At 40.3% G+C, this 22,392-nt stretch overlaps 1 protein-coding gene across 2 annotated transcripts in view; it reads right to left on the bottom strand.

The window, feature by feature from the left end:
* CBL (Cbl proto-oncogene) overlaps positions 1-20,800 on the bottom strand; it is a 61,474-nt gene extending 40,674 nt beyond the window's left edge. For both annotated transcript variants that reach the window (XM_034665964.1, XM_034665965.1), the window contains exon 1: positions 20,379-20,800. In XM_034665964.1, the coding sequence (XP_034521855.1) occupies positions 20,379-20,785 (407 nt within the window). In that variant the 5' untranslated portion in view covers positions 20,786-20,800. The remainder of the gene's footprint in view (positions 1-20,378) is intronic.
* Between the last annotated feature and the right edge of the window lie 1,592 nt (positions 20,801-22,392).

Genomic DNA, 22,392 nt, shown 5'->3' with positions numbered 1-22,392 from the left:
TTTTTTTTTTTTTTTAAGATTTTATTTATTTATTTGACAGAGAGAGACAGCCAGCGAGAGAGGGAACAGAGGCAGGGGGAGTGGGTGAAGAAGAAGCAGGTTCCCAGTGGAGGAGCCCGATGTGGGGCTCCGTCCCAGGACTCCGGGATCACGCCCTGAGCCGAAGGCAGACGCTTAACAAATGAGCCACCCAGGCGCCCCGATTAACAGTCTTCTATGGTTTGTCTCCCTCTCTGATTTCGTCTTGTTTTATTTTTGCCTGCAAAGAATTTATTTATTTTTAAAGATTTTATTTGTCATAGAGAGAGAGAGAGAGAGCGAGCACACAAGCAAGGGGAGCAGCAGGCAAAGGGGAGGGAGAAGCAGGCTCCCCACTGAGCAAGGAGCCCGATGTGGGGCTCAAATCCCAGGATCCTGGGATCATGACCTGAGCTGAAGGCAGAAGCTTATTAACTGACTGAGACACCCAGGAGCCCCGCCTGCAAAGAATTTAAAGGAACTTATGTCTCATGGAATTTAAATGAGTTAATTGTATGAACCCAATGTGGGATCTGAAAAGTTTATCTGATTTGGTAAATGTTGTTTTCTTTCTTTCTTTTTTTTTTTTTTTAATTTTATTTATCCGACAGAGATAGAGACAGCCAGCAAGAGAGGGAACACAAGCAGGGGGAGTGGGAGAGGAAAAAGCAGGCTCATAGGCGGAGGAGCCTGATGTGGGGCTCGATCCCATAATGCCAGGATCACGCCCTGAGCCGAAGGCAGACGCTTAACCGCTGTGCCACCCAGGTGCCCCGGTAAATGTTGTTTTCTATTCTAACACTGGGGATTTGCTAAATCCCAGGATGTGTGGTGAATTATTTTACTCAATTTTATTTCTGAAGAAATAACAAACATCAAAAATCATCTCAGCTGGGGTGCCTGGGTGGCTCAGATAGCTGAGTGTCTGCCTTCAGCTCAGGTCATGATCCCAGGGTCCTGGGATGGAGCCCCCACATTGGGTTTTCTGCTCGTGGGGAGTCTGCTTCTCCCTGTGCCCCTCCCCCTGCTCATGTTCGCTCTGCCTCTCTCTCAAATAAATAAAATATTTTTAAAAAAATCACCTCAGCCATTTCAAAATACTGTCTCACATGAAAACAGTTCAAAGGCTCAGAAAGAAGTTGCTTTGATTTTTAAAGAGAAGAAAGCAGAACTTACCTTTTACAATTTAGTTACTTGTAGAATCTAAGTGATGGGGTATGTGATACGTGTAAAATTCAATTTCTCCGTATGAATGATAAAACATTGGGAGAAAACTCCAATAATTCAGGCTGCAATGTATTTTAATATCTGTGGACCCAATGAACCTCTATTGTGCAGTGGGTAAACTTCAAAATGATTAGCACTTTTAATACAGTGATGAATAAATAAGCTATAGCGCATTGTATAGTATCATTTTGGAGTTGTAAAATATTCCCCAAAATAAGGCCACAGAAATAACCCATTATTTTTTTTTGTCAGCAGCCATGGTGAGAGCTAAAGGCCCCATATAGATGATGATAAATTGATTATACTGTTGAATGGTGAAACCATCAATGCTTGTAAGTGTTTCATTTGCTGGTACCATTTCAGTGATAACTGTGCTGCTTTCCCACTCATTGAACTTCGAGAACCTTATATGCAAACACCAGTGTCATCCAAAGAATGCTGAGAGCATACTGTCATGACATTCATAACTCAATAGCAGCATCCCCTGCTCACAGTAATCAGCTTTAAAAATAGATACAACGGAACTTCCTTCAACAAGCTCCACAGGAAGTCAATAAAGTACTGTCTAACTCTTATCTGCTTAAACTGCTAAAAGAAAAAGGGGGGGTGGCAAAACCAAAACCATCACCTACAAAAGGAGTTCTGAGCCAGTATCTCTAAAAATATCAATTATCTTTTTTTTATACGAAACACATATTGAATATATCTGTTGTATACTCACAGTCATGCTTCAAACCAAGTCACATATAACAGATCACCATTGCACAGCATTAACAGTCCAGAGCATTTTGAGCTACCTGTTTCAAAGAATTCAAAGCTCAAGGGACACTAACCTAATTCACCAGGTGAATGGGAAGACAACAGCTCACGTGAGAATCTCCAATACTCCCCTCACATTTCTAACAAATTAATCTTAAACCATAGACCCAATCTCATTACTCCTCCCTACACAAAAATCTTCATGGACTTCCCAATAACCACCAAAAAAGTTCAAATTGCTCAGCTTACAAACCAAAGCACTTATGTTATGGTCCTGATTCATCTTTCTGAACACATACTACTCGGTATTTCCCCAAACATTTTATACCTTCCGGGGCCCCGTGCCTTTCCTGATGATGTTACATCAACAATACATGCCTCTACCTCTAACAGTTAACATTAAGAGCTTACTATGTATCCGACGCTTGGCTAAGCTACATATGTACCTCATTTAATTCTCGTAATAGTGCTCCGAAGTAGGAATTACTAATCCTATCATACAAGTGAGAAACAAAGACTTGGTGATACTAAATAACTTGCCCAAGGTCACAGAGCTAGTAAGTGGCAGAGCAGGTCTACCTGATTCAAGAGCCCAGGCTGGTCTGTATGACACAGATTTCCTTTCTAAAACTTATGGTTACTGACTCCTGCCCAAAGTTCATCCCAAATGCTATCTCCCCGGTGTGTGTAGTGCGGCGGGCAGGTGTGGGATGTTTACCAGTCTTCGTTTAATGCCCACTCTGCAACCGCAGACCCCAAAGCACCTTGTTCATAACTCAGCACAGGCTCTACCATGTTCTGCTTTGTGTCCTTTGTCTTCGTCCCCAGCTGGACCACGCCTTTCAGGCCCGGGTGGGGGGGGGGCAGTGTCTCACACACTGTCTCCTGCAGTAGTGAGCACGCTGCCTTGCACAACAGGCATTCGGTAAATTTGTAGAACCAAAATGGAAAATATTATTTTATTTTTTTAAATAAACTTTTTACTCTGGGATCTTAGATTTACAAAAAAGTTGCAAAGATACTACAGAATTTCCCATAAATCCCTCATTCAGTTTCAGTTTCCCTTAATAGTATTAACACCTTATATTACTGTGGTCCATCTGTGAAAACTAACAAACCAACATCCGTGTGGTCCTATTAACTAAACCGCAGACAATGCAGGCCTCACCTGTTTTTTTCCATTAATGTCCTTATTTGTTTCAGGGTCCAGTCCAGGACACATTACACTTAACATCGTATCTCCTTACTTTCCTCTGGTCTGTGACAGTTTCTTAGTTTTTGTTTTTCTTTGACATGAGGAGTTTTGAGGGGTACTTGTCAGGTATTTTGTAGAATATCCCTCAATGTGTTTAGCTGATGTCCATATTTTTTACAAGGCTTGAGTTTACAGAAAGAATGCCACAGGGGAGAGATGCCCTTCTTATCACATCCTATCGGGCTGCATGAAGTCCATGACATCACTGGTGATGTTAACCTTGACCACTGAGTTAATGCCAGGAGTGTCTGCCATGCTTCTCCACTGTACAGTTACTAGTGGAAAAGATTTCCTTTTTCACAGATAGTCTTTCTTTCCTAACTAATCTGAAAACAGGATCACTTATACTACAGGCGATATTTGAAAATAATTATTTTCTAAAGAGTTTAAGACTATAATCTGACTTCTCTGTATTTCAAAATAACCTCTGAATTTATTCAACCCGAGTTCTGAAAGATACGTATATAAGCTATTACATACACTGAAGCATTTGTCTGCAGCTAAACGTGTATTAACCCCGAGAACTGATTACTACTTCTCTACACCAGTTCTTTAAAGAGCATGCAAGCCCTTAAGTAACATAATGCAGAAATCTCAAAAAACTTCTCATACCCTCTCATTAACAAATGACAAAACCACCAGGTATCTTTCAGAAAGCCTGTTCTGTGACCTTAAAAAATAAATTTAAAAATATATGGATATACAGACAGACAAAACAAATTATACTGGGCAGGAAACAGCTCAAAGAGAATCTAATCAAATATGCAGAAAGTCTATCTGGTTATCATTAATTATTTACCTCCTAAATACATGACACATTAGACATTTAAATATATGGTTTCTCTGAACAAATATAGAGTAGCTACTAAACTTTGCTATCCCCAAACTTGGGAAGGAATACGGAATTTTTTTTTTTTTTTTTTGACAGAGAGAGAGACAGCCAGCAAGAGAGGGAACACAAGCAGGGGGAATGGGAGAGGAAGAAGCAGGCTCCCAGTGGAGGAGCCTGATGTGGGGCTCGATCCCAGGACTCCGGGATCATGCCCTGAGCCAAAGGCAGACGCCCAACGACTGAGCCATCCAGGCGCCCCAATATGGAATTTTCTGTAACTATTTGAATCTAAGTCTTTTGGAGGGATCAAAAGTAGAGAAATCTTTGTCACTGCCATTCTCTTCAATATATTTTCCGTGAAAGTGAAAAATAATCCTCCTTGGGACGCCTGGGTGGCTCAGTCATTTAAATGTCTGCCTTCAGCTCAGGTCATGATTCCAGGGTCCTGGGATCGAGTCCCGCCATCCAGCTCCTTGCTCAGAGAGGAGCCTGCTTTTCCCTCAGCCTGTTGTTCCCCCTGCTTGTGCCCACTCTCCCTCTCTGACAAAGGAAAGAAAGAACGAAAGGAAGGAAGGAAGGAAGGAAGGAAGGAAGGAAGGAAGGAAGGAAGGGAGAGAGAGAGAGAGAGAGAGAGAGAGAGAGAGAGAGAGAGAAAGAAAGAAAGAAAGAAAGAAAGAAACTTTTAAAAAACCCTCCTCAGGTTTACAATTCTGAGTCTCCGTACAACTCTGGTATCAGTACCTTAATTACTTAGTATTTTGGCAATTAGTATTTAGTTAGTATTTTATCAAATTTAACATTCTTTATTAAGAAACCATAAAGAAAGACAATGCCATATAACATAGGAAAGAAAGTCTTCCTGAACCCGTCTAGTTAGCAAAGCAGACTCATACACTTTGGCTGATTAGAGTCAAGTAAAAACCAAGTGCTGGAAGAGTATGGGGGTGGAGAACCACCAATTAAAACCAGTATAATTAAGGAGGCCTCTTGGGCTTTAGAGAATCAATGAAACTTACCACACAATATGGGAAGGAAAGGGATTCCAGGCCAAGGGAGTGACCAAAGCTCCGTAGAAGATCTCGGGACTGGTAAACCAACCGGGATGGCGAGAACATATAATAAAGTTGAAAACGCCAACGGGGCTCAAACTTTCCCAAGCAGGGTGGGAGATATGACAAATGCAGCAGGAAGTCATGAAGGGTTTGCAACTGGGGGTAACATCTACTTGGTTTTAGGGCTATAAATGACAGTAGCGGAAAAGAGTGAATTACAGGAGAAATGACAAAAGCAGAGGGATCAGTTAGGACGGACTGCAGCAGAAAGGTAATGGGAGCTGAACACGGGCGGTAAAGTAAGACCGATCTGCGGTGCCCATTCGGTAGAGCCTGCGGTTCAATCGTGAGTTCAAGTCCCATGTATATATATATATAAGACCAATGTGACAGACACTGCAGAAGTAAAATCAAGAAAAGATGACTGAATAGAAGAGATGATGAACCTGAAACTCTGAGCCTGAACAACTGGAAACAGGGTCTTAAAAATAATATCTTAATAAAAGCTAATACTTTTTAAGGGCTTCTATGTGTCAGGCACTTTACATATTTTACTTAATTAACTCTCATTCACAATCCTGTAAGATAGAGTAATTACCCCCATTTTACAGATGAAAAACCCAAGGTCAAAAGAACTAAGCCTAGAACCAATCCCAGCAGTTCGAGCTTGCCACCGCTGCCTGATACCAATCCCGGAACAGAGAAGAGGCAGCTGGTCCGCTTAAGGAAGAGGACACATTCTGTGTTCAGACATGTTGAGTATGAGATGTCCAAAGGTATTAACATGGTAACATCTAGCCAGCAGCCTGGGAAGGAGACAGGGAAGCAGGTGTGTAAATATTCTGTATAAGATTGTTGACACTGTTGGGAATGGGACTGGTTACTCATTCCCTTACACAGGACAGTCAAACTGAAATGATGGCCTTTTGAAAAGACTTGGAGTGTCTTTTTTTTTTTTTTTAAAGATTTTATTTATTTATTTGAGAGAGATAGAGACAGCCAGCGAGAGAGGGAACACAAGCAGGGGGAGTGGGAGAGGAAGAAGCAGGCTCATAGCAGAGGAGCCTGATGTGGGGGCTCGATCCCACAATGCCGGGATCACGCCCTGAGCCGAAGGCAGACGCCCAACCGCTGTGCCACCCAGGCGCCCCTGGAGTGTCTTCCTTTGGAAGGAATGTGGGATGGAGGCAGAACATGAGTGGCAGACTTCTCTTATAAAAAGCAAAACAAATCGAGGGTGCTTGGCTGGCTCAGCTGGAAGAGAGTGCCACTTTTGGTCTCGGGGTCATGAGTTCGAGCCCCACACTGGGTGTGGAGATTACTTAAAATACATAAATAAATAAATTTTAAAAAGGCAGAACAAATCCATGTGACTGGTTATTTTGAAATACTGCACAATGTCCCAAGTGGACCACCTTTATAAGAAAATCGTGCTAATTTGTAAGTTCTCACAAAAGGCAGAAATTAATGCCATCTCTTTAAGACCCAGTCTTCATCAGTATCTTTTATACAGACTTGATGAAAATCATTTAGCATCTTAGCACATCTTCACAGATTCTAAAACTATAGGGATTGTGTCACCCATCTAGTGGCATCTATCCTACTTCCTGACAGGAAAATGTACATGGAATCTGTATAAAAGAGCCGCCTGCAGAAGTCCAAAAAATTTACCGTGTTCAGTAAATTCAGCAAGGTAAAACACATATGATAAAATGTCAACAGTGTCAAACTGCAGAGGTATATTCACAGATGAGGAAAAATAAAGAAGAAAAAAAATCACAAATGCGCCTTGAGTAGAACACAAGATATCTGAAAGCTATGCGAGAATGCAAACGTAACCTTTCTAGCACGATGAATTGGTAAAAATCTTCAGAATGCAGCAAATCTTAAAATCTAACACAAATTAGACACAAAATAAAGAAGGCATTTTAATAATGGATTACAGTGAACTCTATTCCAATAACTTTTACTGATGTACTCATTCCATAAATACTGAATGCCTGCTATCTGGCAAGCACTGTTCTTAAACTTATACATTTAGGGGAAATGGACTATTTCATTTCAAACCCTGAGTAAACCACAACCATTAAACAGAGTAGGGATCAAAAGCCCCTCCCCAACCCTCCAGCAGAGACACAGTTATGCATGCACGTGTGCACAAGCATGCACATTAGACCGTAACAGTACTACAGAAGAAATTTTTGCTAAATATTCCCCACAAAAGCGAATTCTTATTTTTGCAAATTGTCACAAATACAGAAAGAGAATTAACTCGCTGTGATTATTTCCATAAAGAACATGAGAAAAAAATTACATGCTAGTTTCACTTACTACTATAACGTATTATACAGATGAATAAATTATAAATGATTGTTAGTATATATTTATATATTATACATACTAACACAATGTATTCTATAGATAAAAAATCGTAAATGATTGTTTTGTTTTTAAGATTTTATTTATTTATTTATTTTAGAGATAGAGAGAGAGAGCATGAGCAGAGGGAAGAGCACAGGGAGAGGGAAAGGCAGAGAATCTCAAGCAGACTCTGCACTGAGTGCGAAGCCAGACGCAGGGCTCAATCTCACAACCCTGAGATCACGACCTGAGCCAAAATCAAGAGCCAGATGCTCAAGGGACTGAGCCACCCAGGCACTCCGAAATCATAAAAAATTGTTAAACAGAACCCAGGGAAGCATTTATACATCATTACAAACTAGGGTTAATCTAAGCAATGCAAGGACAGTTTAACTTTACAAATCTATTACCATAATTCACTGTAACAACTGTGTACAGAGAAACAAAATATGGAGGTGCCTGGGTGGCTCAGTCGGTCAAGCATCCAACTCTTGATTTCAGCTCAGGTTGTGATTTCAGGGTCATGAGATCGAGCCCCCTGTTGGGTTCTGTGCTCAGCAGGGTGTGTGCTTGAGATTCTCTCTCTCCCTCTCCCTCTGCCCCTCCTGTTCACCTCCACCCCTGCAAACTCTCTAAAATAAATAAATAAATCTTAAAAAAAAAACTAAGAAAGAAAGAAAAGGAAAACAAAACATGTGCATTTTATAGAGCCAGTGACGAAGTTCTTATCTTCATGGCAGTCCAGTTACCACTATAGTCCCAGCTACCACCATCTCACCCGGATGACTGGTTTAGCTCCTGACTGGTCATCCTGTGCTCTCTGGCAATGAGCTCGGCAATGAGCTAACGCGGACCAAGGGCTCTTCCTTCCCTCTGCCAGGAGGGGTTTCTACTAAACACCTTCCCAAGGGCTCTCACAGTCTCTAGGTGTGCGACAGCTGGTTCTCAGCAACTCCTACAAACAGGAGGTTCCTAAACTCCCACTTTTTACTTCACTCATCACACTTCACCCCATAAAAAGAGAGAGTACAGGGTGGGTTGGGGAGGTAGGGTCTCTTTCCTGAGTACAGCCGGCTGTGCCCCAACCTAAGCGCACCTCTCCACAGGACACCAAGAGAAGAGGGGGTCTGCGTACCTGTCATCCTTCCACCCACAAATTCCAGCCTGACATTCACCTGGAGTCCACTGAGCACAAGTTCTCAAAACTACTCGCAGACTGAACACTTGCATCAAGAAAACTTCAACAGCCTTTGCATTATGACACTGCTTCTGAGAAAGTTACGGTAAAGTATACATAATATAAAAATTACTATTTTAACCATTTTCAAGTGTATAATTCAGTGGATAAGGCACTGATTACTTTTCTCCTTCCCTTATTTTTCGATGACTGTGGATCTCTAATTTTGTTTTTAAAGAATTTATTCATTTGACAATGAGAGAGAGAACACAAGCAAGGGGAGGGACAGGCAGAGGAAGAGGGAGAAGCAGGCTCCCTGCTGAGCAGGGAGCAGGGAGCTGATGCAGAGCCCAAAAAGGGGGCTCAATCTCAGGACCCTGGGATCATGACCTGAGCTGAAGGCAGACACTTAACCAACTATGCCAGCCAGGTGCCCCTCTTTTTTTTTTTAAGCAAATACCTAGGTCTGCTTTCTGTGAATGATGCATTATTCTAACTGTTTTCCAAATATTACCGTATTTATTGTAACACGACAATCCCAGGAGAACACCTTGAAGTGAGATATCTGAGGCAAAGAGCAGTACTTTGTCTCAGGTCACAGACAGCGAACGGCAGAGGGCTCCACTCTGGGCAGCCCAGCTCACACATCCAGTCCCACTTAACATCTCATTCTATTCTGTCTCAACACCACTGCTCAACATGCCATGTTTCCCAACATGCGCGTGTGTCACTGGCTGGAAATGATTAAGAAACTGTGCTATAAGGCAGGGCCTTAATATCATTCAGGATCTGCAAGTAAGGATTTAATCTACAAAACCCTGATCCAGTGATTAAAATGTAAAATAGATAATATTCACTGGTACAGAGATAGGTCTAAAGATCCCTGCACAAAGGTTCACGTGCAGAACTTAGCTCACAGTTAATACAAACAACAATGGAAGACTCTCTTTCCTAAGTGCCTTTTTAATCATGCTCTTTGAAGTGAGAACAGGAGAATCAAAGAAAAGGATCACTATTATCTGGTTCACCTTTACCAAGGAAATACAAGTCAACTATTTTAAATGTAAATAACTGGGGGGAGAAGCTCGAAGAATAAGAATGAAATGAGTTAAGGAATACTAACTCTGAATGCTTAAACTTGGATTTCGACCATCCAGGTATATTGTATTAGACACTGAAGCTGGGTGAGTGTTTTGCATGTGAAAGGAGGAAGGGGGGGGTTTAAACAAAGAGAGGAAAGAAAAATGCTAACGAGGGCTTCTTACTCCATTTCTTTGACAAATTTAAAACACTGGATTTAAGCTTTCTGAAAAAAAAACATATATTTCAATACACACTAAGTATAAAAATAAGTTGCCAGGATTAAGGTTCACAATGCATTTTCATACTACTAGGTATCCTCAGAAAGCATTTGCTGCTTCGTACCCTACAGCCTGGCAAAAAAGACATTCTTGTAGCCAGCCTTCGAGCTTGTTCTTTAAGATGTTCTAGTTTAAATGCAGTTGTGCACTTCACAAGTATTATGGTTTTAGAGCAAGTCTCGGTTGGCACTATCAGAGCAAAGCGATTAGAAAACGCTTTTGCACATTCTACTTGACAATCACTGCCTACTTCTCTATAATGTTCTGGCTTTTATAAAAGTTATCACAGATTCTTTGAGAGGAGGCAAGGGAGAAGATCTTCCTGTTCCCTCTATTTGCATAATCAAGCTTATGTCCAATAAGAAATATTTTGAGTGAAATTCTCTTAAGACATAATCCTGTGGTAAATCACACTATTGAGTGTTTTTGTGTTCAAAAGACATACCAATTAAAAAATGTATTAAGGTCTCTGAGTCTACTATTTCATATGATACTTGAAGTCTGGCCTCCAAGGGATCATTTCTGTAACACGGAATGGAATACATAGTTACCATTTCTTTACATTCAAAGAACACCAAAATAATTAGTAATAAACAGTTGGGAGACTAGCTTTAAAAAAAAAAAAAAGAAAGAAAGAAAAAGAGGCTCTGGCACTTAACTAGCTACATGTACCTGGGTAACTTACTCTCTCAGTAATACAGAAATGCCTGTTCAGGTCCTCTGCCCATTTTTTAGTCAGATTATTTGTATTTCTGGTATTGAGCTGTAGGAATTCTTTATATATTTTGATTACTAAGCCCATACTGGATGTATCACTTGCAGATATTTTCTCCCATTCAGTGGGTTGCCTTTTTGTTTTGTTGATGTTTTCCTTCATTGTGCAAAAGCTTTTTAATTTGATGTCATCTCAACTGTTTATTTTTGCTTTTGTTTCTCTTGCCTGAGGAGACCAATCCAGAAAAAAATTGCTAAGGCCAATGTCCAAGAGTTTACTGCCTAGATTTTTTTTTTTTTAAGATTTATTTATTTGAGAAAAAGGGCACACACACAGGGGGTGGGGGACAGAGGGAGAGACTATCTTTTTTTTAAAATGATTTTTTCAAAGACTTTATTCATTTATTTGAGAGAGAGAGAGAGCAAGAGAGAGCAAGCGTGCCCACACAAAGGGGGGGGGTTGGGCAGAGGGTGAGGAAGGCGCCGACTCCCAGCTGAGCAGGAAGCCAAGCATGGGACTAGATCCCAGAACTCTGGGATCAGGACCTGAGCCTAAGGCAAATACTCAACTTGCAGAGCCACCCAGGTGCCCCAAGACAGAGAGTCTCAAGCGGACTCCACTCTGAGCACAGAGCCCCACGCGGGGCTGGATCTCACGACCCTGAGATCATGACCTGAGCCAAAACCAAGAGTCGGACGCTTAACCAAATGCGCCACCCAGGCGCCCCTAGATTTTAAGAGTTTTATGGTTTTATATTTTAGTCCAAATCCCTTCTCACTTCTTTTTGATAAATTTCTAAAAGTGGAAACAGAGCAAGATTTTAAATCTTTCTATATAAACCAGCCCCCAGAAAGGCTAAACCAATTTCATTCCTACCACAACCAGGTAAGGGAATACTCCTTTTCCTGCACCCTCCTTTGAAACACTAATTATAAACCAATTTTCCATTTTTTGCCAATCTTTTAGGCCAAAATAAAATTATTTTATGACTAGCAAACTAGATTCTTCTTTTAATATTCATATTTGCCCTTTTATTTTTCTTCTTTTGTGAACTAGTAGTCATTTCCTTTCTCAACTTCCTATTTAGGAAAAGGATTTTTTTTGTTGTTTTTTAGTCTTCTTTGTGGCTACTGCAATCTATTCTCTCCCTTCTTTCTTGCTTAGTCCCCACTGCCAACTCCACTCCCCCTAGATGATTCTGTCCACTCTCTTGGATATAAGTATTATTCTGAATGTCACCAAATTTCTAACTGTATCCCACACCTCTCCCTCTGAAGTCCAAAGTCTAATACAGCCAATTGCCTGCTTGACTTACCGCCTTAGACGGCTCATAAAAGTATCTCCAGGGTAAACAAGTCCAAAACGGAACTCTTGATCCCCTCACTCCCGATTTAGCTCTCCCCACGTCTATACTCCGAATTCCCCATTTTAGTAAATGCTGCTGCCCACTGGCAGAGTTAATGACAGAGACCCATACGTCATCTTGATCCTTCCCTGTCATCTTTTCCTGCCCTCCTCTTGTCTAATTCCCCAGCAATTCTTTTTGATTCTAGCTCCAATCTGTCCACGTTTCTTCCTTTCAGCCTTTTCCCTAGACCAGGTATACTGCCTCCCACCTGGCTGACAACAACGCTGTAAGCTATCTCTCTACTCCCATCACTGCTACCCCACAAGCCTAATCCATTTCCCACAGAGCAGCCAACACTATCACTGTAAATGAACTACCGGATCAGGTCCTTCCCCCCTTTTTGTACCTTTCTATGACTTCCTATTGCATCTGTCCCATTACTCACACCAAAAACCTAGCCGATCCATTAACAAGTCATGTTCTGCTAGCTTTTTAAAAGATAGATAGATAGATAGATTTATTTATTTATCTATTTATCTATTTATTTATTGGTTGATTGATTGACTGATTGACTGAGGCGGGGGGGGGGGGGGAGAGCACGTGCACACACGAGCAGGGGGAGGGCCAGAAAGAAGACTCCGCACCGAGCACAAAGCCCAATGCAGGACTCAGTCCATCAACCCTGAGATCATGACCTGAGCCAAAACCAAGAGGCTTAACCGACTGAGCCACCCAGGCGCTCCTTACTAGCTTTAAACCACATCAAGTACTGTCTACTTCTTGCCATCTCTAGCATCACCACTTTGGTTCAAGCCATCATCATCTTTCTCCAGGACCAAAAAGGGGGTGCTTCCCCTTTTCCAATCATTAGAAAAGCATTCCTAATCTAAGTGGGAATCTTTTCTAACCAAGCCCAAACTTCTTCTTAAAAAAAAAAAAAAAAAAAAGGGGGGGGNTCTTAAAAAAAAAAAAAAAAAGTGGGGGGATTATTTGAGAGAGAGAGAGAAACAGAGAGATAGACAGCAAGCGGGTGGGGGGGGCAGAGGGAGAGAGAAACTTAAGCAGACATGCACTGAGCACAGTGGGGAGCCCTAAGTGGGGCTCGATATCACGACCTGAGATAAAACCAAGAGTCAGGCACTTAGCCAACTGTGCCAGCCAAGCGCCCCAAGCCCTAACTTCTCCACAAAAAGATCGAAACTGCCATTACCTACCGGTAAGATTTGGCACACGAACTGAAAACTTGTCTTCGGGGTGCTAGCGGAAGGCTACAGCAACACAAACACTTCTGTCTAATTTGTGAAACACCACTGTTCCACTAGAGAAACACTGAAAACCTTACAAGCTAAAACCCTAGGTTACAAGCCTCGTAAAAGAAGGACTATGTTGGTACTACCCAGCGTGCGATCACTGCTCCTAGGGTAATGCTTGCCACCGAGAAAGTACTCCAGACTAATGTTTTAACAAATGGTTAGAACATGAGCTTTTAGTTAGTTCTGAATTATTCCCAACTGAATTACAATAAAACCAAATCTTTTTTTTTTTTTAAGATTTTATTTATTTATTCAACAGAGATAGAGACAGCCAGCAAGAGAGGGAACACAAGCAGGGGGAGTGGGAGAGGAAGAAGCAGGCTCATAGCGGAGGAGCCTGACGTGGGGCTCGATCCCATAACGCCGGGATCACGCCCTGAGCCGAAGGCAGACGCTTAACCGCTGTGCCACCCAGGTGCCCCAATAAAACCAAATCTTGATCATTTCAGCTTATAAATAAAAAGGCAGCAACAACAAACAAGTTTCATCTTACTTCCAAAATATATACAATAAAACAGTAATGTTTTCAAATGAACTTCAGTGCATGACCCCACTCAGCTGCTACTGTAACAGCCTGTGCAGGAAGGAAAACAGATGCCAAAACCAGGGTTACAGATCACAGACAAGAGAGCAGCTTATACTTTTGGCTTAAGTCATTTTTTATAAAGTCTAAGAGAACTAAGGGCAAGTTTATCTTTAGAGAAGTTACTTCACCTAATATCCTCTCTAAAATAAAGACAAACAGCAAGTCTGTTAAATACTGACAGTCTGCAGAGCAGACTTAAGGGATCAGCTCTTCAACACCCAGCCGAGAACAAATTCCCTTGAGCATTCAGCTTTAGGGAAACAAATGTGGTCCCCAAGCCACAGCAGGTTCATCTAGAGGTGACACCTGGCCCACGCTGGACTAATCACAGCACTTACCTTTTCTTTCGAGTTGACTGGTTCAGGGATAATCAACTGCTCTATAGCAAGCCAAAGCCAAAACTGAAACTACGAGCCAGATGTTCCGCTACAGTGGAAACTCGTAAGATATAAATGTTGGATGTAGCAGAGGTCAGTTTTCCGGCAACTCAGACATCAATCTGCAGCAAGAGTCCCCACAACATTTCCAACCCTGGTTTCAGTTACTCCTGATGCTTACTTGCATCGCTGCCCTTAGTGCAACTTAACATATTCACTTTTTCTAGGATTTTACAAGTCCACAAATTTCCCTCCCAAGAAGAAAAAGCAGGAATGAAGCATAAAAGGCCTGTAATACCCTTTCAAGACGAAACACACTGAACAAGGGAACAGAAGGAAACCATCTCAATCTGATAAAGGACACGTATGAAAATCCCACAGCTAACATCACACTCAATGGTGAAAGACTGAAAGCTTTCCTCCTCATATCAAGAACAAGACAAGGATGTCTGCTCTCACCACTTCTATTCTACATAAATTCTATTCAACATAAAGTTCTAGTCACCACAACTAGGCAAGAAAAAAAAAAAAAGGCATCCATAAAGGAGAAGTAGTAAAACTTTCTCTATTTGCACATGACATGATCTTATTTGCAGAAAATCTTAAGGAATCCAGTAAGAAACTACTAGAATCACTATATGAGTCCTGCAGAGTTACAGGATACAAAATCAATATACAAAAATCAGTTGTGTTCCGGGTACCAGTAATAAACTATCCAAAAATGAAATTAGGAAAAAATTCCATTTATAATAGCATCAGAAAGAATAAAATACATAGGAATAAAAAAAATTTTTTTTTTTAAGATTTCATTTATTTATTTGAGAGAGAGGAGAGAGCATAAGCAGGGCAAGCAGCAGAGGGAGAGGAGGGAAGCAGGCTCCCCACTGAGCATGGAGCCTGACGCAAAACTTGATCCCAGGACCCTGGAATCATGACCTGAGCCAAAGGCAGATGCTTAACCGACTGAGCCACCCAGATGCCCAGGAATAAAATTTTTTAAGACTTTTTTTTTTTAAAGATTTTATTTATTTATTTGACAGAGAGAGAGAGAGACAGCCAGCAAGAGAGGGAACACAAGCAGGGGGAGTGGGAGAGGAAAAAGCAGTCTCCCAGCGGAGGAGCCCGACGTGGGGCTCGATTCCAGAACTCTGGTATATCACGCCCTGAGCTGAAGGCAGACGCTTAACGACTGAGCCACTCAGGCACCCCTTAAGACTTTTTTATTTTTTATTACTTTTTAAAAGATTTTTATTTACTTACTGAGAGAGAAAAAACACGCACTGAAGCTTGTGCACGGGAGTAGGGATGGGGGAGAAAGAATCCTCAAGCAGACTCCCTGTTGAGTGCAGAGCCCAACCCAGGCTCAAACCCAGGACCTGAGCCCAACCAAAACCAACAGTTGGCCACTTAAACAACTGAGCCACCCAGGATTACCTATTTAGGAATAAATTAAACCTAGAAGGTGAAAAACTTGTACACTGGAAAGTACAAAACACTGCTGAAAGACGTTTTAAAAGACCTAAACAAATGGAAAAACATCCCATGTTCATAGATTGGAAGACTTAGTATTGTTAAGATAGCAATACTTCCCAAACAGATCTACCAGTCCAATGCAATGCCTATGAAAATTACAGCCACCCTTTTTGCAGAAATTGGTAAGCTTGGGGCGCCTGGGTGGCTCAGTCGTTAAGTGTCTGCCTTCGGCTCAGGGCATGATCCCAAAGTCCTGGGATTGAGCCCCACATCAGGCTCCTTCGCTGGGAGCCTGTTTCTTCCTCTCCCACTCTCCCTGCTTGTCTTCCCTCTCTCGCTGGCTGTCTCTCTGTGTCAAATAAATAAGTAAAATCTTAAAAAAAAAAAAAAAAATTGGTAAGCTGATCCTAAAACTCAAAGAATCTCAAGGGACTTCAAACAGCCAAAACCATCTTGAAAAAGAAGAACAAAGTTGGAGGACTCACACTTCCTGATTCCAAAACTTTACTACAAAGCTACAGTAATCAAGAGAGTGTGGGTACTGGCCTAAGGATAGACATATAACCAATGGAAAGAAGAGAGAACCCAGAAATAAACCTTGATACATATGGTAAATTGACTTTTGACAAGGGCATCAAGTCAATTCAATGGGGAAAGAATGTTCTTTTCAATAAACAGTGCTGGCACTAAAGGATACCCATATGCAAAAGAATAAAGTTGGACACTTACCTTTGACCATATACAAAAATTAACTCAAAATGATCACCGGCATAATTTTCATGACATCAGATTAAGCAATGATTTTTTAGCCATGATATCAAAAGCAGAAGTAACCAGGGGTGCCTGGGTGGCTCAGTCAGTTAAGCGTCTGCCTTTGGCTCAAGTCATGATCCCAGGGTTCTGGGATCGAGCCCCACATCAGGCTCCTTGTTCAGCGGGGAGCCTGCTTCTCCCTCTCTCTCTGCCTGCGGCTCCCCCTGCTTGTGTTTTCTGTCAAATAAATAAAATCTTAAAAAAAAAAAAAGAAAAGAAAAGAAAAAACCACAAGTAACCAAAGAAAAAATAGTGAACCTCACCAAAATTAAAACTGTGCGTTCTTTAAATGACACTAAAAATAAAGTGAAAAGACAACCCACAGAATGGGAATAAAATTTTGTACATCTAATAAGGGTCTAGTATCCAGAATTAGAACTCTACAACTCAACAATAAAAAGAAAAAGAACCCCAACTAGGCAAAGGATTTGAACAGACATTCCTCCAAAGATATACTAAAGGCCAATAAGCAAAAAGCTCACATGAAAAAAGCCCACATTTTTACTCATTAGGGAAATGCAAATCAAAACCATAATGACAGCTACTTCACACCCAGTAGGATGGCTACAAAAAAATGAAAACAAAAACAAAAAAATAACAAGTGTTGGTGAGAAATCAGAACTCTCCTCATACATTGTTGGAGAATGTAAAACGCTACTGCGATGAACAGACTATGGTTCCTCAAAAAGTTAAACACAGAATTACCGTTATGACTCAGCAATTCCTCTCCCAGGTATTTACCCAAGAGAACTGAGAACATACAGCCACACAAAAACTTGTATGCAGATGTTCACTGCAGCATTATTCACTGTAGCAAGTGGAAACAGCCCAAATGTCCATAATCAAAATATGGTATACCCATGCAATCGAGTATTATCTAGCCATTAAAGAGGCAAGAAGTACTGACCCACACTATAACATGAATGAGTTGTGAAAATACGCACTAGGAAAGCCAGACAAAAAAAGGCCACATGTTCCGAGTCCACTTACATGAAATGTCTAAAACAGGCAAATCTTCAGAGACAGAAAATAGATATTTGTGACCGCCAGGGACTGGCGGGGAATGGACAATGACTGCTAATGAGTGTGGGGTTTCTTGGTGAGATGATGGAAACATTCTGAAATTAGACAGTGGGGACGGTTACATGACTTTGTGAACATACCAAAAGCTACCGAATTACATTCTGTAAAAGGGTGAATTTTATGATATGTTAATATCTCAATTTAAAAAACTGATTAGGAAAAAAAAAGTCTTTAAGGAACCGAAATACAGATCACAAAGGTCACACAGTAAAGCCATACGTTTTCCTTGTTAAAAAAAAAAATCTGAATCTCAACTGAACTTTATTTATTCTCACTTTACATATAACTTGTACAAACCTCGCTATACGGATTCAAAGCCCATAGTGTATTAAACACTTTCTATTATGGGTAATAAAATTGATACAGACAAGGATGCTGACAGGAAGGTTAAAAAAATGGCAGAAGAACTTGAAAGCAATAGTATGAGGCCACTTATTAAGGGTAAATTGGTCTATGTACTTCATTATGATCTGGCAGTATCACTAATACACAGCTTGATACAATCCCTATTTTATAGTAAAGAAAATGAGATGGATGATTAAAATTAGAGCTAAGCCACATCACTCTCATTGTGCTGATCACCATTCTAAGTACTGAACGTTTACTCATTTAATAACTCCCAACACCCCTACAAAGAAAGTACTACCGTTATCTCATTTTACAGATGAAGAAACCGAGGGGTCACACAGCTAAGTGGCAAAATTAAGATTCAAACGCAGGTTTCAGAGTCCATCCTCTTAACCAGTACACCATACTGCCTGCCTCTCAGGGATGAACAAGCCATTGTAAAAAAAAAAAAAAAAAAAAAAAAATAAAAAAAAACNAATACTCGGTGCGCTCTAAAGCTAGAAAATCTACAATTTTTATTTCAGTATAAAAGTGCTCTTTGAAAACAACTGTTCTATGGCAGCCTGTTACCTACAGGAGAACATCTAGCGGTAAAGGAACACTTACATCCTGACCTCACCTGTACTCACAGCTCACCTATCTTCCCCAATTCTAGCCAAACCACACTGCTCATGTTCCTTCAACATACAGAGCCTGTATGTGCTCATGCCCCCGTGTTAAAGGCCTTTTTTTCAGTTATCTCATTAGAAAATTTCTACTTGCCTTCTACAACCTAGCTCACATCCCACTTCCTCTGTGCCACATTCCCTGACGCCACTAGGCAAACCTGCGTTCACACAGCCTTTTGTACATCTGTTACAGCATCCACCTCAGTACACCATAATTAAAAGCTTCACTCCCCTTTTCACCTCCTACAATTAGAACCTAGTTCGCTGTAGATGTTAAATTAATTTTTTTTTAAAGATTTTATTTATTCATTTGACAGAGATAGAGACAGCCAGCGAGAGAGGGAACACAAGCAGGGGGAGTGGGAGAGGAAGAAGCAGGCTCATAGCAGAGGAGCCTGATGTGGGGCTCGATCCCATAACGCCGGGATCACACCCTGAGCCGAAGGCAGACACCCAACAACTGCGCCACCCAGGCGCCCCTAAATTAAATTTTTAAATTAAATAAAGTAAAATTATTTTTTAAAAACTCAGCAATACAAAATCACCAGTTAGCTACGGTCTACATAGTCAGGTTTTATCTTAACAAAAGTCATAAAATTTAAATATTTAAAAGGAATAAAGTTCATTTTCATATAAACTACAAGTTGCAAAGTTTACTACAGATCAAATTCAGTCACCAGTAATCTTTTTAACAAGAAAAGACTGATACTCTGGACCAAACTTGAGTAATCTGTCGTAGTAAAAGTAATATGAATAATGACCTCGGTAAAATTTTAACTGAGAGATGAGTTCCCAGAATCTAAGCCAACAGAGTCAAAGGAGTGGTAAGTAGGCTACAAGGATACCATTGAGTAATACACGCTTACTTAATGCCCTCAGAAATTACTGTCCTTCCTAATTTGTGTCACTCCTTAAGAATTAATTTACTACCTACAAAATTCTAGTGGAATTAACATTTTATTACTTGTCCTAGATGAGTTAATATTTCCAATTGGAACAAACCAAATACAACAATACCTACAATCAACCCATTTCTAACAGCCAAACTAATAACATATGGGATACCCAATACGGTAATAAATATAAAAGAACAGCTAGAAGTCTGTCAAATATTTACTGAATTAACTCCATTTGTCATTATCTATTCTACTGGAAAAGTTACCTATAAAAGAAATGTCATTTCACGTTGCTTTGTTAAAAAAATAAAAGTTACTTAACCTTGATTTTATTTTTTTACTTATTATCCCATAATTACGACTGCTCTAATAAGCTCAGCAATGGCAAGATCTGCCCTCTTATTATTGACTCCCAACGTCAGCTTAACTTCAACCTTCTTTCAAACTCTCACCTATCCTCAAACTTTCATGACCTTCGGGGTCTCTAACAGACTTACTGCCTCCAACTCATCTTCATGACTAAGTCACTGACTTTTTTGCAGAGGGGGGTTCAATATCCTCCAAGGCAATGTTTTATATAAAACCCACCTTTAAATCAAATGTCACCTTTGCATTCTCATTGACCTAAAAATTAAAGCCAAGTCAACTACTTCTAAGAGGTACCCATTTAGGCAATCACAGACCTGCATAAATATTTGTGTGGTATTTGCCATTACCTAGGCTGAGAATTCTCCTCATACATCCTTTCTTTCCCCTCCTTGAAGAGGCTTATGGTCTGCTTAGTTTTCTTCATCAAGTTCTCCATGAACACCCTAAAATACTCATTTTCTCCAAGCGTCTCCATCTTCCCCTCATATCTTGACAAGATAGTGCGGAGATGCTGGTAGGTATCTGGCAGCAGGTCTAAGATATAAGGTGGGCTATTCTTTAGCGCCAGCTTTGGGTTCTGACACAACCGCACCACCTGCAACAAATGGAAAAGAAGGGCTATTACTTGGAGGATCTTAAGGACAATTTCCTTTTTTAAATTAAAAAAAAATAAGTTATAAAATATGTGCTCTGTTGCAGAAATATTAAAAAATGCACAAGACCATAAGAAATGATCCATAACACCCCTGCCCATGGGCAATTATTTTGCATTTTTAGTGGTTCACCTAGAAGGGTGGGTTCTTAAAGCCATACGAGAGACTAATGGTCCAGAAATTACATAGCAGACAAGGGGGCCTGGCTGGCTCAGTTGGTAGAGCCTGCGACTCTTGATCTTGGGGCTGTGAGTTTGAGCCCCACATTGAGTGTAGAGATGACGTAAAAATAAATCTTGAAAAAAAAGAAAAGAAATTACATAGCAGACTAAACATTGCAGGGGGAGGAAGACATCACAATAACGCCTAAAAAGTGGTAGATGAACGAGGACAAGTTCATTTTAAATGCATGGCTCACCCCACAACACAATAAAGAAAATTCCCAAGGATAGAAATAAAGAATATGGCTGCCCTCGGAAGTGATGTAGAGGCCAGAGTTGTAACAGCCACTGGGGTCTGGGAGCAGAGGGGCCTTGGACCCCATGGAGCTGAAATGAGATACCATTCCTTGCCATATAAATGACCTCCAGCCCCGTGCTGGGTGTAGAGAATGCTTAAAAAAAGAAAAAGAAAAAGAAAAAAGAAAAAAAATGACCTCCAGAATTTGCCTAATAATTCTTTTTTCCATCTTTTACTTTCAACTTCTGAGTTCTTCTGTTTTATGTAGGTTTCTTTTAAAGAACATGTAACAGTATTTTTAAAACCCAATGTAACCATCTTTGTTTTTCAACTATGAGTTTAGTACATTTCATATTTGTTATAACGACTGATAAATCTGTATTTATTCCTACCATCTTATTTTGTATTTTCCACTTAAATGGATTTCTTCTGTGTCTGGAAAAGACCAATAAATTAGTGGAAGGGCAAAGTCTAGAAACAGACCCACACATATATAGGCCCTTCACTTATCACAAAGGAATGGTCTTTTCCAAAAAGAGTAGTGGGACAATTGGGGATCCATATACAAAAAAAAAAGTAAAAAATCAAACTAAACCCTCACCTTACGCTATATCAAAAAACAAAACAAAACCATACATATACACACACACAAAAAAACAAACCCCAAAAAAGTAGACCTTGGGTTATAGACTAAATGTGAAAGGCAGATCTATAAAGCTTTAGAAGATAATATAAGAAAATTATCTTCACTACAGAGAAAACCTTCTTAAATAGGACTATAATAAAGCATTAACCACATACACAAAAAAGTTAATTAAAACCCTACTACTTTATAAGAACTTCTGTTTATCAAGATACCCTATAAAGAGTAAAAACACATGTACAGAATCAAAGAATATATTTGTAATACATATACATTGAAATGTATATCTCCAGAATATACAGGCATACCTCAGAGATATCGCAGGTTCGATTCCAGACCACCACAATAAAGCACTTATCTATTCAATAAAGTGAATCAAATGAGTATTTTGGTTCCCCAGTGCATATAAAAGTTATGTTTATACTATACTGTAGTCTATTAAGAATACAATTGTAGTAGGTCCTAAAAAAAGTACATACCTTAATTAAAAAATACTTTATTGTCACAAAATGCTAAGCAACATCTAAGCTTTTAGTCAGTTATAACTTTTTTGCTGGTGGAGGGTCCTGACTCAATGTCAATGGCTGCTGACGCATCAGGGTGCTG

This window comes from Ailuropoda melanoleuca, chromosome 8 (assembly GCF_002007445.2).
Source record: "Ailuropoda melanoleuca isolate Jingjing chromosome 8, ASM200744v2, whole genome shotgun sequence".
Classification (NCBI taxonomy): Eukaryota; Metazoa; Chordata; class Mammalia; order Carnivora; family Ursidae; genus Ailuropoda; species Ailuropoda melanoleuca.
This window is presented reverse-complemented; position numbering and strand designations above follow the sequence as displayed.